We start from the raw sequence: 15,605 nt of genomic DNA, 5'->3' as shown, positions 1-15,605 counted from the left end.
TGGTATGAAAAGAACCAAATTTAAATAATATTTTTCTTTTTTTTTATGGGTTTTAGTTTTACAGCCCGAAACTTAATGAATATTATATTGCATTTTTAATTTCAACATAAATCCGAGCCTTGTTTTTATTTAAAATTTTTTTTTATATTTATATATTCAAATTGAATTGGTTTGCTTTAGTTTCATATTGAATGATTGATATTATTGTATGTCTATGTATATTGACTAGTACACTATATTACAGCACACAATGCTAGATATAGCTGTATAATTTATATTGTAAGTGAATGGTTTATATACATGTATGTGATATTACTTATAATCTTGATCAGGCTTTTTTGGGCCAATTTCTATAATAACAAAAAGCATGCACAATACCTGATTGGTAAATCTATTAAAAATTATTTACTGTAAATGGATAATACACTTTTTTTTTCAAAATGTACTATTTTTGGCTGTTTTCTCAAGCTCTTTTTCCATTATTTTTAATTTTTTTGTCAAACCTGACATTTACTGCAAATATGGTCTCAAATTATCATTTTATTTATTTGACTATACATTTCTCTTTGAGATTAATATCAATAGCTCGAAATTTCAGAATTGCATGATTGCTTATTTTTGTTGCCATTTTGCATTGTTGTTTTTCTGACTTGTTATAAATGTTGGTATGTGTGCATGTTACTGCTCATAAGATTGGTGTTTAAGATGAATCAAAAGGAAAACTTATCAAGCATATTGCATGGCAGATATGAAATAAACAGATTACCTCTGCTTTAACTTTTAAGTTTGTCTCACGATATATTGCATTGTTATATCAGAAATTTATCAAGCACTGTTTTCTTACAGATTACAGTCGTAAAAGGAGTAAGATATTTTTAATTTATTTTAAGTCTTTGTTTTTTCTTTAAAGGAATTAAAATGTTTAAACTTCAGGACATATGTATATTTCATAAATCTTCAGGGCCTTAAAAGACCTTAGAATTGGGCAATCTTTCCCCAATCTGTAAATTGAACTTTAAGTAAGGGTAGATCTGCAATTTCAGTTAGATTAGGCACAGCAATATGATTCTTCACTGAGCTGGGAAGAGCACTGTTGATTATGTTGTTGAGACATTTTCCTCAAAACATACAATATGCAAGTCTGATACATTTTATCACTAAATTGATTGCTCGTAGCTAATGAAGTCCCTAAATAATTTAAAAATCCGTAAAAAAGTATGTTAAAATTGAAATGTTTACATATAAAATAAGAAGAAATAGCCATTACTTTAAGTAAATATCAAGTAAATGATGTTAAGGCATTTATCTTGATTTATTGCTGTTAAAATAATATCCAGTGACAAATATTTCATAAATATTGAGGAATATCATAAACCTTTCAATTTCAGTAAATGAAGTTTATAAATATTTTAGATTTAGAAAACACATTTCATTTAAAGACAAAAAAATCAATGTGACTAGGGTCATTTTTTGATAAATAATTTCAATTTTATCTGAAAGAAAAATCTCTCTTGCTCATAAATCAAAATCATTTCATAATTAATGCAGTCTCTTCTTTCTTGTAATGTAGTATTTTTGCAACTGATCTTTTAACAAAAATCATATCAAAGCTTCTATTATTATTCTGAGATAACAATTTCTCAATATACTGCATTTATACTCAAGACATTTAACAAACAGTGCAAGCTTTTATTTAAAAATATTAAAAAAAAAAAGAAGAGCTTATTTTTGAGGATGGTTAAATTGTTCACTTGATAATAATTCTGCTGAAATGTGAATTTTGACTAAATTTTAGAAAATTAAAGTGAAGCAAAATTATGTAATAAAGATTTTTTTTAGACATTTTTTTTTTAAAGATAATAGAATATTGTTCAGATTTATGTAAACTTTCTAGGAAATCAGAAGACAGTTTATAGTTCACAAGAGAAAAATCTTAAGAAAAAATATATATATAAAATAAGAAAAAGCCTGGCGTTATACTTAAATAGGTTGCAGAGGTAATTAAATGTCAAGATATCTGCCATGCTTGAAACATGCTGATTTAGATAAGTTTTCCTTTTGACTATTTCAGTGTGACGAGAACCTAATTAGTCAACACCCACCTCCGCCTCCACATCCACACAAACAGGAACTACATTATGCAGAACTGGATATTGCTTCTAATCCACCTGGAATACCTCCACCTAAACCACTGAAACCTAAACCAAAACCTAGAACCAAAAAAGGAGAGCCACCGACAGAATATGCTGTTGTAAAATTTGTGTGAACTGAGTTTGATATTTAATTACTGTCTGAAGAATTTGATTTGTGCAGATTATATTCTTAACAATGATAATGCATTGGTGCAGATAAATGCCTAAATGATGTGTTGGTGCTAATATTGTTACTAAAACAATTATTATTTCATTGTAATAAGCTTTTCTTTTTGAATTTTGTGGGAAAATATAGGAAAAGTTGAATAAGATATTTTGAAATTATATGAATTTATTTGTCTATAATATCATGATTAGTCACTTATCACTTCATTAATGTTGTCATTTTGTCTTTTTTTCTACCAAAAGGAAATCATAACTTTATCATTTGATTTTAATAGAGTATAAGAAATTGGATACAATGAATCAGAAACAATTTGAATTTTTAAAAACTATTATACAGCATTCTTATACAGTAGTCAGTTGGTAGTATGAAATTGGCCTGATACCAGATATATCTTCACCAATATAAACATTAATTTAATCTTATTGACCAATCATAAATTGTAGAGACAGTGCAAGTTACTTAAAGTGTTGTTATTATAAAAACATGTAAAAGAGGAAATTTTGTGATCTGTCTTGCCCCAAATCTTTTCAGATATAAAAAATCAAGCTTTATTTAAAAAAAATATATTTGAGTTACATAAATTTTATTTTATTTTTATGCCCCACCTACGATAGTAGAGGGGCATTATGTTTTCTGGTCTGTGCGTCCGTTCGTTCGTCCGTCCGTCCATCCGTACGTCTGTCCCGCTTCAGGTTAAAGTTTTTGGTCAAGGTAGTTTTTGATGAAGTTGAAGTCCAATCGACTTCAAACTTAGTATACATGTTCCCTATGATATGATCTTTTTAATTTTAATGCCAAATTAGAGGGTTTACCCCAATTTCACGGTCCACTGAACATAGAAAATGATAGTGCGAGTGGGGCATTCGTGTACTGGGGACACATTCTTGTTTACATGGATTTTAGATCTCATAAGTGATTATATTTTTTTTCTATTGCAAAATATTGATATATTTTTAATTTGTCCAGAATTAATTTTAATGGATTTGAAACTGACCTATATATTTGTTTATTATATACTTAGTAGTAAATACAGATAAATTGTATGTGTAATACAATCAATGGCAAGCGTGCTGTATCAGCCACCCGTGATGATATCGATATCAGCACAGTTGCAAAAGCTTTATCACACCTTTAATCTGTATGACGTCACATCATCGATTGCAGTCACTGTTGCAAAGGCTTTATCAAATACCTAATCTGTATGACGTCATGTCAAACCTATAATCTGTATGACGTCATTTCAAACCTCCTTATCTGTATGATGTCATGTCACATAAAAAACATCTACTTGAGGTATATAATAAAGTGTATATGATATGGCTTTTTCAATATCACACACCATATCAACCTTCAACCAATATAATCCCTCGAGCAGAGCTCTTGGGATTATATTGGTGTCTCGGGTTGATATGGATGCAATATAGAAAAAACCATATGATATTCTCTATATATATGTAGAAAATTTAATTTCGATTTCTCAAGTAAAGTTTTTACTCATTGTACAAATTAGTTTATATTGAAATAGCAGTGTATTTTTTTCTTTTTATTTTTGATTGCTTAATCCTGCCCACTTTATCTTTTTTGGATGGTGTGGTTACATACATGAATTGAACAATAAGTGTGCCCTTCGAACCAATATTTTTTTTATCTGTTTAAATGTTTTGAAAGTTGGATATTTTCATGTCCATTCTGTGATCATATTATATACAAAAATGATGTCCATACATTGAAATTTTATGTGACAGTTTTATGAAGAATTATGTCTTTTTTAACAATTTACTGCCATTTGAAGAGATCAAAGTACACTTACTATGTGCACAGCAATATTTTCTGAAATGAGGTTGTTATTTGCTGAAATTTTAAATGTTTAATTTTAGGCTTACCATTTTTTTTTTCAATGATTGTCTCCCTTGCATCAAAGATTGCAGAAGCTAATATATAGGAGTTACATTTCCAGTTTGAAATATTATTTTCTTTAATAAGATGACAAGATGCGTTTAAAATGTATTTTTTCACATATGTTTGATCCTTTTGTTTTATTTTTAAAATTATAAATGCTATAATATTTGTATCCTTTTTATGCCTGGTCTCTGTAAGAGATGTGACTGGGTTTGTTTTATTGTTGTTAATTATCGCCATTTTTTCATGATCATAATCATAGTTTTTAATTTTCGCAATCATGTTTATCATTATCACAATCATGTTTATCATTATCAGAATCATTTATATCATTATGGTTATATTTATCATTATCATGATTAGGCTGTGATATCATGTTTGCTCATTTTTTAGCTCACCTGGCCCGAAGGGCCAAGTGAGCTATTCCCATCACTTTGCGTCCGGCGTCCGGCGTCGTCGTCGTCGTCCGTCGTCCGTCGTCGTCCGTCGTCGTTAACTTTTACAAAAATCTTCTCCTCTGAAACTACTGGGCCAAATCAAACCAAACTTGGCCACAATCATCATTGGGGTATCTAGTTTAAAAAATGTGTGGCTTGACCCGGTCAACCAACCAAGATGGCCGCCACGGCTAAAAGTAGAACATAGGGGTAAAATGCAGTTTTTGGCTTATAACTCAAAAACCAAAGCATTTAGAGCAAATCTGACATGGGGTAAAAATGTTTATCAGGTCAAGATCTATCTGCCCTGAAATTTTCAGATGAATCGGTCAATCGGTTGTTGGGTTGCTGCCCCTGAATTGGTAATTTTGAGGAAATTTTGCTGTTTTTGGTTATTATCTTGAATATTATTATAGATAGAGGTAAACTGTAAACAGCAATAATGTTCAGCAAAGTAAGATCTACAAATAAGTCAACATGACCAAAATGGTCAGTTGACCCGTTTAGGAGTTATTGCCCTTTATAGTCAATTTTTAACCATTTTTCGTTAATTAAAGTAATCTTTTACAAAAATCTTCTCCTCTGAAACTACTGGGCCAAATCAAACCAAACTTGGCCACAATCATCATTGGGGTATCTAGTTTAAAAAATGTGTGGCGTGACCCGGTCAACCAACCAAGATGGCCGCCACGGCTAAAAATAGAACATAGGGGTAAAATGCAGTTTTTGGCTTATAACTCAAAAACCAAAGCATTTAGAGCAAATCTGACATGGGGGTAAAAATGTTTATCAGGTGAAGATCTATCTGCCCTGAAATTTTCAGATGAATCGGTCAATCGGTTGTTGGGTTGCTGCCCCTGAATTGGTAATTTTGAGGAAATTTTGCTGTTTTTGGTTATTATCTTGAATATTATTATAGATAGAGGTAAACTGTAAACAGCAATAATGTTCAGCAAAGTAAGATCTACAAATAAGTCAACATGACCAAAATGGTCAGTTGACCCGTTTAGGAGTTATTGCCCTTTATAGTCAATTTTTAACCATTTTTCGTTAATTAAAGTAATCTTTTACAAAAATCTTCTCCTCTGAAACTACTGGGCCAAATTAATCCAAACTTGGCCACAATCATCTTTGGGGTATCTAGTTTAAAAAATGTGTGGCATGACCTGGTCAACCAACCAAGATGGCCGCCACGGCTAAAAATAGAACAAAGGGGTAAAATGCAGTTTTTGGCTTATAACTCAAAAACCAAAGCATTTTGAGGAAATCTGACATGGGATAAAAATGTTTATCAGGTCAAGATCTATCTGCCCTGAAATTTTCAGATGAATCGGTCAATCAGTTGTTGGGTTGCTGCCCCTGAATTGGTAATTTTGAGGAAATTTTGCTGTTTTTGGTTATTATCTTGAATATTATTATAGATAGAGATAAACTGTAAACAGCAATAATGTTCAGCAAAGTAAGATCTACAAATAAGTCAACATGACCAAAATGGTCAGTTGACCCGTTTAGGAGTTATTGCCCTTTATAGTCAATTTTTAACCATTTTTCGTAAATTAAAGTAATCTTTTACAAAAATCTTCTCCTCTGAAACTACTGGGCCAAATTAATCCAAACTTGGCCACAATCATCTTTGGGGTATCTAGTTTAAAAAATGTGTGACATGACCTGGTCAACCAACCAAGATGGCCGCCACCGCTAAAAATAGAACATAGGGGTAAAATGCAGTTTTTGGCTTATAACTCAAAAACCAAAGCATTTTGAGGAAATCTGACATGGAATAAAAATGTTTATCAGGTCAAGATCTATCTGCCCTGAAATTTTCAGATGAATCGGTCAATCAGTTGTTGGGTTGCTGCCCCTGAGTTGGTAATTTTGAGGAAATTTTGCTGTTTTTGGTTATTATCTTGAATATTATTATAGATAGAGATAAATTGTAAACAGCAATAATGTTCAGCAAAGTAAGATCTACAAATAAGTCAACATGACCAAAATGGTCAGTTGACCCCTTAAGGAGTTATTGCCCTTTATAGTCAATTTTTAACAATTTTCATTAATTTGGTAAATTTATGTAAATTTTTACCAAATATAGTTCTCTGTTACTAATGGGCAAAGTTCATTATAGATATAATTGTAAGAATCAAAATCGTTCAGTAAAGAAAGAACTTCAAACACATCACCATCACCAAAATACAATTTTGTCATGAATCCATTTGTGTCCTTTGTTTAATATGCACATAGACCAAGGTGAGCGACACAGGCTCTTTAGAGCCTCTAGTTTTAATTCCATGCATTATCTTTGTTCTCCTCCATCAGTATGTTTTTACTAAGTTGACAACAATAATACAGAGTTAATTGGATATTCTGTCTTGCTTTCTTCCTAATGTCTATTTTAGTAGCATGTATAGTTTACATGTCAAGTTAAAAAAACAAAGGAGTAGGTTCAGTAAGACCCCTTTTTGGCCCCAAAATTAAGCAGTTTTGCAAAATTGTGAAAATGTAATCTTTTAGCTATTTTTTGGAAAGTAGAATGCTTCTGCTACATAAATATGTGCTGTTTTTGACGATACAATGTACATATATCGTGTACTAGCATCATAAAGTCATGCTTAATTACCGAAATCTTCACAATTATAGCATTTTAGTTAAATTTTAGACAGTTTCCGTCTTAAATGAAAGTGGACGCATTCGTGTTCATTCATAATATTGAAATGTAAGTTGTATTTGATGATAATACATAACATATATAAAGGTTGAGGATGAACACGGATGCGGCCACTTTCATTTCTGACTAAAACCATCTGAAAAGTGACGTTTTTTGGCATATTTGATAGATTTTTCATATTTAAGCTTCAATCGGAGCGTTTTTAATTACTGAATCAGTTAAAATCTTTTACATAAACTAATCGAATCAATTGAAATAGACACTTAAGTGTTTAAAAAGTGTCCTAAATATCTCGTTAGATGAAACTGAAATTTGGGGCCAAAATGGGCCCTAACCGGACCTACTCCTTTGAAGATTCCAATTCTTAATACAATTTTTATCTCGGTGTTTAAACATAAACGAAGAAGAAAAATAACAAGAACATTTAACATGTAAACAAGTAAACAAGGGCTTGTTATTCAGTGGTTGTACTTGGTTGCTTTCTGTCATATTTGTTTTTCATTGTTTTCTCATAAATCAGGCCATTTGTTTGAATTATTCATGTTGGGGTGTTATTTGGATGTATAGTGACCTATTGAATGTTGTTTACATCTCTTTTGAAAGTTGTTTCAATGGCACTTATTTTACATCTTTTTTGAAGAAACTGCAACATTTATGTCTCGGAAGTAAGATAGTGATTATAGATTTTGTTGTCAGCATAGGTGTTGGCAGTGTCCATTGGAACTGTTTAATTTAATTTTAGACTTCAGTTAATTTTTCAAACATTTCTTGAATTTTGAAATTTACTTTCCATCCAGTCATGCAAGGGCTGTATAGCCAGTTAAGGTCATTATAAACTTCCATTGCTGTTTACTTTCCATTTTAATAAGAGCAAAATTGTCCAAATTGTGCCATTTGTTATTGTTATATTACAACAATAAACGTTGTGAGCAGGTTTCACTATATGTACATCGAATTATGCCTATTTACACTAACATTCATATTTTGATCAAAATGTTATATATAATGTTCTGTGATGTTGCTATTTGTGTAGAAGTGAATTATATTGCATTGTAATCATATACATCTTTTGATATGATCTTAATGTCATGTGATATTTTGTGAAGACTTTTAGAGTCTGTTTGTTTAAAGGTAGAGGTGGTTGTTAATATGTATTATAATCTATAATCTATACGCAGAAATTTTTATAGATATTTTCCTATGGAGATTTTTATAGTCATGTTTAAAATTGATGAATAATCACTAAACTTTTTTTATTACGGACAAATTTTATAACTAGTATTTGAAGGTTTTATTGAGATTAAGAAAGAACTTACACATGTTGCACCCCAACATTAGGTTACATAAATGAAAATCTATCTGTCAATTTCAATAATTGTGGAGTTTGAATACATGATATATTTTTTAGTAAATTTTGTACTATGAAGCTGAATTCTTTAGGATCAAAGTTTATTTTTGAACAGATCAGGAGACAATTATACAAATAACTCCTTTAAAAGTAAAGGTTATAGTTCTATCTACCGTCTTTTAAATACGTCAATAATTTAGATTAAATATTAAGCTATGTTTAACTACCTCTTGTGTAGAGTTGTACAGTATTACCATTGTTGAAATCCAAGCTTTTAAAATTTGATGATAGGAAAATAAGTCTAGATGTACAATGTGTATATATGCATAAGGAAATTAATTAAATCTAGACACAAGAATTATAATTTTGTATAGGGATTTCAAATAAAACATGACATGATTTGTTATGTTTGAAGATTTTTTAAAGCTTGCTATGCATTATGTGTTTTACTCATTATTGAAGGCTGTATGTAAACTATAGTTGCTAACATCTACATCATTTGGTATATTGTGGTTAGTTGTTTCATGGGTAATCATACCACATCTCACCATTTTATATAAGAATGTTAATTTTTAAAAAGAGATCAAATTAAGATTGTGTAAATTATATTTTTATACATCCCAGTTTTAATATGAGTCATTGTATTGACAGATACTCATGTTTGTATTCTTCATCAACCAAGAAAATAAATTGTTATGTTGATTGCATTCTTTTAGTTCTTCTTTTTTCTTTAAAAATGGAATTTCAGATTATTATCCTATATTCTCTCTTTTTTTTCTACATTTTTTTTTCTTTCAACAATTCAAAGCAATTATATGAAATTCAGCAAACACTTAAAAAGAAGTATATGTGTAAGGAGGTTGAAGATCTTAAAATTATTACATGCATTCTTTTACATAATCTTAACATAGATTATATCATGTTTTGTACATGTCATGTATTTGATTGTTTGCATGACCTAAGAGAAAAGTATGTAATGAAATAGAGTACTGAAAGACCAATAGAGTAAAATACAAATTACCTTAATCAATAAAAAAACAAGCAAATTCTGATCCAAATACAAACATTTTTTAACGTCTATGTAAACAATTACTAGCCAGAAACTAGAATCTACAAGTTGTCTCAACATTAGTTTTGAACAGACATCAGAACTTCAAGGGATATATTATGGATCTTAAGAGATTTGGTTCATATTTCTTACGAAATTTAATTTCATTCACAAAAATAGGAATAAAAGCATTTTTTAAAACTTGACAGCTTGATTGATTTTTGCTGTTTAATGCCACTTTCTGCACTATGAGTTGTTATGTGGCAGCCAGATATTATTACTGAAGGAAGTCAGGGTGCTTAGAGTTTTAATAGTTGTTATACTTGCCTTTCTTTTACAGCTGAATATTTTCAATACACTCACAATACAACTTCTTTTTAGATGACCGATGAATTGGTGATAATGTGCACATACTCATACACATATACAAATATTCAATTAATATATTTATCAAGTTTATGTTGTGTTAACATTTGAAGATTCTAAAAATGTATAAAGTTGAGAAGATAGAGATTTCCGCATGGTAAAAATATTCACCATGGTTTAACTTCCATAAAGTGCTTATGAAATTAACAAAACTCAATTAATGAACTGGCAGAATAAACAGGTTAAACACCAATATTAATATCTGTGTCTGAAAGGGGGGAAAACATATTGAAGAAATTTTAAAGTTTTTAATGAAAAAAAATACTTTCTTTTTTAGTCACCAAGGGATAAGTCTCCAAGACAATACGAGAACCGTGGACTTGATGAACCACACACGAGAGGCTACAACGCTGACCCTAGAGGTCGTAGTAATCCTGGAATGGATAGGTCATTTGATGATGTCAGAGATGGTAACATGAAGTCCAGCCGAGGGCCAATGATGGGATCTAATGCCTCATTTGGATCTGCTGTGTAGAACAATGATGTCCTAGGATTTAACAATTCAAACTAACACAGAATGATTATAAAGGGGATAGTAGAATATACTAACAAAGATGGGACTACTGAGTCAGACCAAGGCATTGCACAGCTTGATATTGTTTATTTTGAAATAATCTTTTAATTTTCAAGTTGGCCAGTTAGTCACTGCTATGTTTCTGGGACTACTTTCAATTTCTGATGTGAATTTGTAAAAAATATTTCGAACACAAGATCATGAAGATGGCCATTTGTTGGTGAGTCTTCAAAACTGTTCTTCAATAATTTTTATTTTTTTTGTTCATATCTTCATTTCCTGGTAGCAAAAATGGATTAAAGGAAAATTAGAACTTGAATACCTTCAAAATTGGAAAGCAAATTTTTGCTCATAATTGTAAGATATAAAATTGTGATAATAACTTTTTTTCATTATTCAATATTAAAAGTAGGCCAGGCAAAGCCAGTATACTATCAGAAGTAGTTTAGGTCAAACCATATGATTTACCGGTATTGTTGCTTTAGATTATATTTTAATTATTTGTACAAAACTACTGTATAGCATGTACATTCCAGATATTTGTTTGAATCTTTGTTGATTGTTAGTGATTATGTTACCATGGTAACATGTTTGATTGTTAAAAAATTCCAATATTTGTACAAAACCATAATTAGAAGGCAGCAAAATGACAGGTGTGAATGGAAAGGCTCATATCTATTCTTTTTTTAAATAGTTTTCACATAAAAAAAAATCCTAAAAGGGAACATACACGTGTAGAAAAAAAAATTTTGTTTATAAAGTAAAAACAAACCATTTAACTAGCTAGACGAATAACCTTGGCCAAAAATGAGCAATGTTAACAAAATTTTGAAATGACCTTCATTTGTAAAAACTCAAACCTGACATTTGTAGATAGCATAAATTTGAGTGTCCTATTTATAGACATATCATTACCATAATTCTGCGGGTTGACTTTATTATATACATTTATTTACTGTACATTACTGGAAGTGCAATTAGCATGAACTTTTATGTAGATTTTTATCATTCCAATTAAGTGCTTAAAGAATTTTTATATATTTTAACTTGATGGAGAGAAAAACAGTTTATATAATATAGTGTCTATTTTTCAATTATAGGTTAGTGCAAGGCCATCTTACCTCATTATTTTAAAATCTGAGGACAAATATATCAAGACTGATTAAGGGATTATTAAAATATTTGCTGTGTATTCCAATTGTTATTATATTGAGAGATGTTTTACAGACAATTAATAATTGATGAAGTTTGAATTCCTAGCTACGGTCTTAGTTTATAGATTTTCTTTGTTAAAATTTTGGTACATCCCATTTTGAAAGCTGTGTTAGTAATTTTACGGGTGAATTGGTATTTAATTTGAGATACTATAGATCTGACAAAAAATTGATTCTTTATATAATTTTAAATTTCCCATTTAGAAAAAAGCAAAGATGCATTTCAGAGCTTCTTCAAACCTTTAAATTTGTTAAAAACGGGGAAAAAAAATTATGTATTATACAATTATTAATGAGAGTTTTATTTTAAAGTCCAGTGTGAAGGCCTTCAGAAAATGTTATTATTATAGCCTTGATTATGTTGATGTAATGTTAAAGAAACTTCTTAAAGGACATGTCAGCATCAGTCAATACATTACAAAATATTCTTCCAATATTTATATCTTTCCCAGGATTGTGCACTATCTTATTTCTTTATATGAACAAGTTGGTCTAGATTTTACTGAATTTACTTTTACCTCATTAGTGTATCACACATTGAAGGAACGTTTTATAAACCAAAACTGCCATAAATCTATTAAAGTTCATACAATCGAGCATTTTATTTTATAAATTGAAATATATTTGATTTTAGGACCTGTTTGACCCAACATCATAGTTTTCTGTTACAGTTAATATGGATTTGAAAGTCACATGAAAAAATATTTAGTTATAATGTTAAAAAAATCATGATAGAAATATTAAATGGATGGATAAAAAAATAAGCAAGACCATTTGTCTATTAATAGAATTAATTTGAATTATATAGATTAGGCCTTCACTGTAATGATGTAAACTACAATTAAATGTGTTATAATTATTATATAACAGTCGGTAATTAATTCATCTGATTCTTTGTATCTCACCACAATCAAGACACAATTATATTTTAGTAGCTAGACGTAATGGGTTGTGATTTTGTAATTAGCAAATCCATGTCATTGTATATAGATACATTATATCAATCAAATTTTTATATATTTGTATAATTATGTCCATTTATTCTGTGATTTATCTTAACATTATGCAACTATCTGATCATCTAAGTCATATTGACTATAAATCTATATATTTCTACGATCAATATCTCCCTATAAAGTTCTTGGGGAAAGATTTGATAGGAAGTAGTCTTATTTACAGGGAACCTTTTCACATTTCATATGCCTGTAAATATGCTGTATATGTAGTATTTCATCTCACATGATTAACCCAGCCCTGTGAATAAGTCCTACAAATATTTTGGTCCAAAAAAATTCCTGAAAAACACTATTCTAAGCATTAGCAATAATGTTAGTAGAAATTTAAACAATGTTGTAAAAATATTTTCTCTCTTCAAACTCTTTATAAGGCATCTAGCTTAAATTAGTTTGCAGAAATTTAACTTCGGTATATTATAGCTTTGTGTTTCTGCTACCATCTGATATTTCTTTTTATAATTGCCAGTATATCATAATGGGATCATAATAGTCCTTCAAGAAAATATGTTTCATAGATTTGTTGTTACTTGTTTTAAAAGTAGTCAAAAAGTATAAGAGCCCTTTTTCCTTTGCAAATGTTAAATGGATCAAAATCATAAAGCTAAAATGAATTAAGAAGATAGTTGCAAAATGTTAAATATATGGTTGTGAAATATCAAATTGTGGAAATTTATTTTTCTAGAAAATTCAATTAGCAAGATTAATGTATGAATGAAACGTTAAATTCATTTACATATTTCATTTCTGAATGTACCTACATATATAATCTTGGAAAGAAAGAAAAAACAGTAAATGGTCACAAAAGACAATAATAACAAAAACAATAGAATTGTTTCAACAGGTTTTACGAAAAAAATAGTTTTTAGGCATAAAAAGAAATTTATTACTCGGTTATTGTATAATATTTACTCAGGCAGTGTAATAACAATACTCTTACTTTAGGATTTGAGTAAAAGATTTTTAAATTAGTAGATGTATTTCCTTTGAGAGATAAGAACTACAAATGTGGAGAACATAAACTTCGAACAGATCTCCTTTACACCTAATACCTTTTCTGTCAACTTTACTGATGCTTATTGAACTGAATCTGTCACATAAACCAATCATTCTACTCAAGTTGTAATGTGCATTTCCAAAGAATAAGGTCCAGAATGAAATTGCTTTGGTAACCTATTTTTTTTATCAGAGAGAGAGGATGCTATTTCAGTTTGTTGAAAGTGCCAAAGATATCCACATGTATACATGACCTAATATAATCGTTATATTACATTCAAAAGTTGACAGATACAGATTTTGACTAGTAAGTCCAGAAATATATCTTGCTATAGAAAAATCTCACATTATAGGGGAATATTTTGAAAAAGACAAAATTAAGGAGATGTATATGTGCCATATTTAGAACCTTACATAGGGAGGAGGATTTGTATACTTTTATCATGAGTATGACTGTGGTGTGTGTATGAGAGAAATTATTGTTAACAATCTATATATATATCTTTAATCTTGTTATGATTAGTTGAGAGGTTGTGTTATATTTTAATTATAGAATTTGAAAAAAACACTTTTGAGAATTCAAATTTCTTTTATGTTTACATGTTATTTTTTTTGGTCACCAAAATTATTGAATGAGAAATGGTTGTATAGATTTAGAATTTTATTCTTCCCTCTCTCTCTTTTTTCTTTTCCACATTTTATTAATTTTTATGAATGAAAGTGTAATTTCTTGTTATTTTGTACACTGCTTTTACAAATAAAAATGTAGCCAATCAGATGAGAGAATTTTTATTTTATTGGCAAGACAGAGTTTTTGTCTTGCTTGACGGAGTCAAAAAGCGAGACATAGGTATGTTGTTTCCAGCGTCTGCGGCGTCAACAATGTATTAGTTTGTGATTAGGTCTAGTTAATGGTGAACCACTAGTGGGAAGTCAAAGATATTTGGTATGCAGTTGTATTAGCATTGGCATATCTCATTACCATAGTCATGTACCTTCAATCATGGTTCAGTGACTGAATATTTGCAAAACTTACATGTTATAGTGTTACTCTTTTAATTTCAACATTTGCATTATCAAAATTAAAAAAAGCGAGACATAATTATATCTGTGATAAAAGTTTATTTTTATGAAAAAGATAAAACTTGGTTGTATGAATATAACAATTCATAACATCCTTGGAACAACCAATATATTATATATATTTGGCTTTTGGCTTCATGAACGACTGGAAATGAATATGCTATATCAAGTAAAGCATTCAAAATCACATTGATAATGATATCATGACCAGCTATTGGCAGCAGACATGTTTTATGATATCATTCGATCCCAGCTATTGTCAGCAGACAGCATTCATGATATCAATGCCCAGCTAATGGTAGCAGACAACATTCATGATATCATGCTCAGATAATGGTAACAGACAACATTCATGATATCATGCCCAGCTATTGTAAGTAGACATCATTCATGATATCATGCCCAGCTTATGGTAGCAGACAACATTCATGATATCATGCCCAGCTATTGGCAGCAGACAACATTCATGATATGCTCAGCTAATGTTAGCAGAATACGTTCAGGATATCATGCCCAGTTAATGTTAGCAGACAACGTTCATGATTTCATGCCCAGCTATTGGCAGCAGACAACATTCATGATATCATGCCCAGCTATTGGCAGTAGACAGCGTTCAGGATATCATGCCCAGCTATTGGCAGTA

The 15,605-nt window shown here is 30.0% G+C and overlaps 1 protein-coding gene across 9 annotated transcripts in view; it reads left to right on the top strand.

Annotated features, from left to right (window-relative positions):
• LOC143078899 (uncharacterized) overlaps positions 1 to 14,657 on the top strand; it is a 30,853-nt gene extending 16,196 nt beyond the window's left edge. For 3 of the 9 annotated variants that reach the window (XM_076253949.1, XM_076253950.1, XM_076253948.1), the window contains exons 8-9: positions 847 to 864; positions 2,072 to 4,603. In XM_076253949.1, coding sequence (XP_076110064.1) covers positions 847 to 864; positions 2,072 to 2,266 — 213 coding nt within the window. In that variant the 3' untranslated portion in view covers positions 2,267 to 4,603. Of the gene's footprint in view, positions 1 to 244; positions 280 to 846; positions 865 to 2,071; positions 4,604 to 10,419 lie in introns of those variants that run through there. The other 6 variants (XM_076253956.1, XM_076253955.1, XM_076253953.1 and 3 more) reach the window with 3 other exon arrangements.
• Positions 14,658 to 15,605: the final 948 nt, after the last annotated feature.

The sequence above is a fragment of the Mytilus galloprovincialis genome, chromosome 6 (genome assembly GCF_965363235.1).
Source record: "Mytilus galloprovincialis chromosome 6, xbMytGall1.hap1.1, whole genome shotgun sequence".
In the NCBI taxonomy this organism is placed as follows: Eukaryota; Metazoa; Mollusca; class Bivalvia; order Mytilida; family Mytilidae; genus Mytilus; species Mytilus galloprovincialis.
The sequence above is the reverse complement of the archived record's forward strand: the minus strand, read 5'-3'. Positions and strand labels throughout refer to the sequence as shown.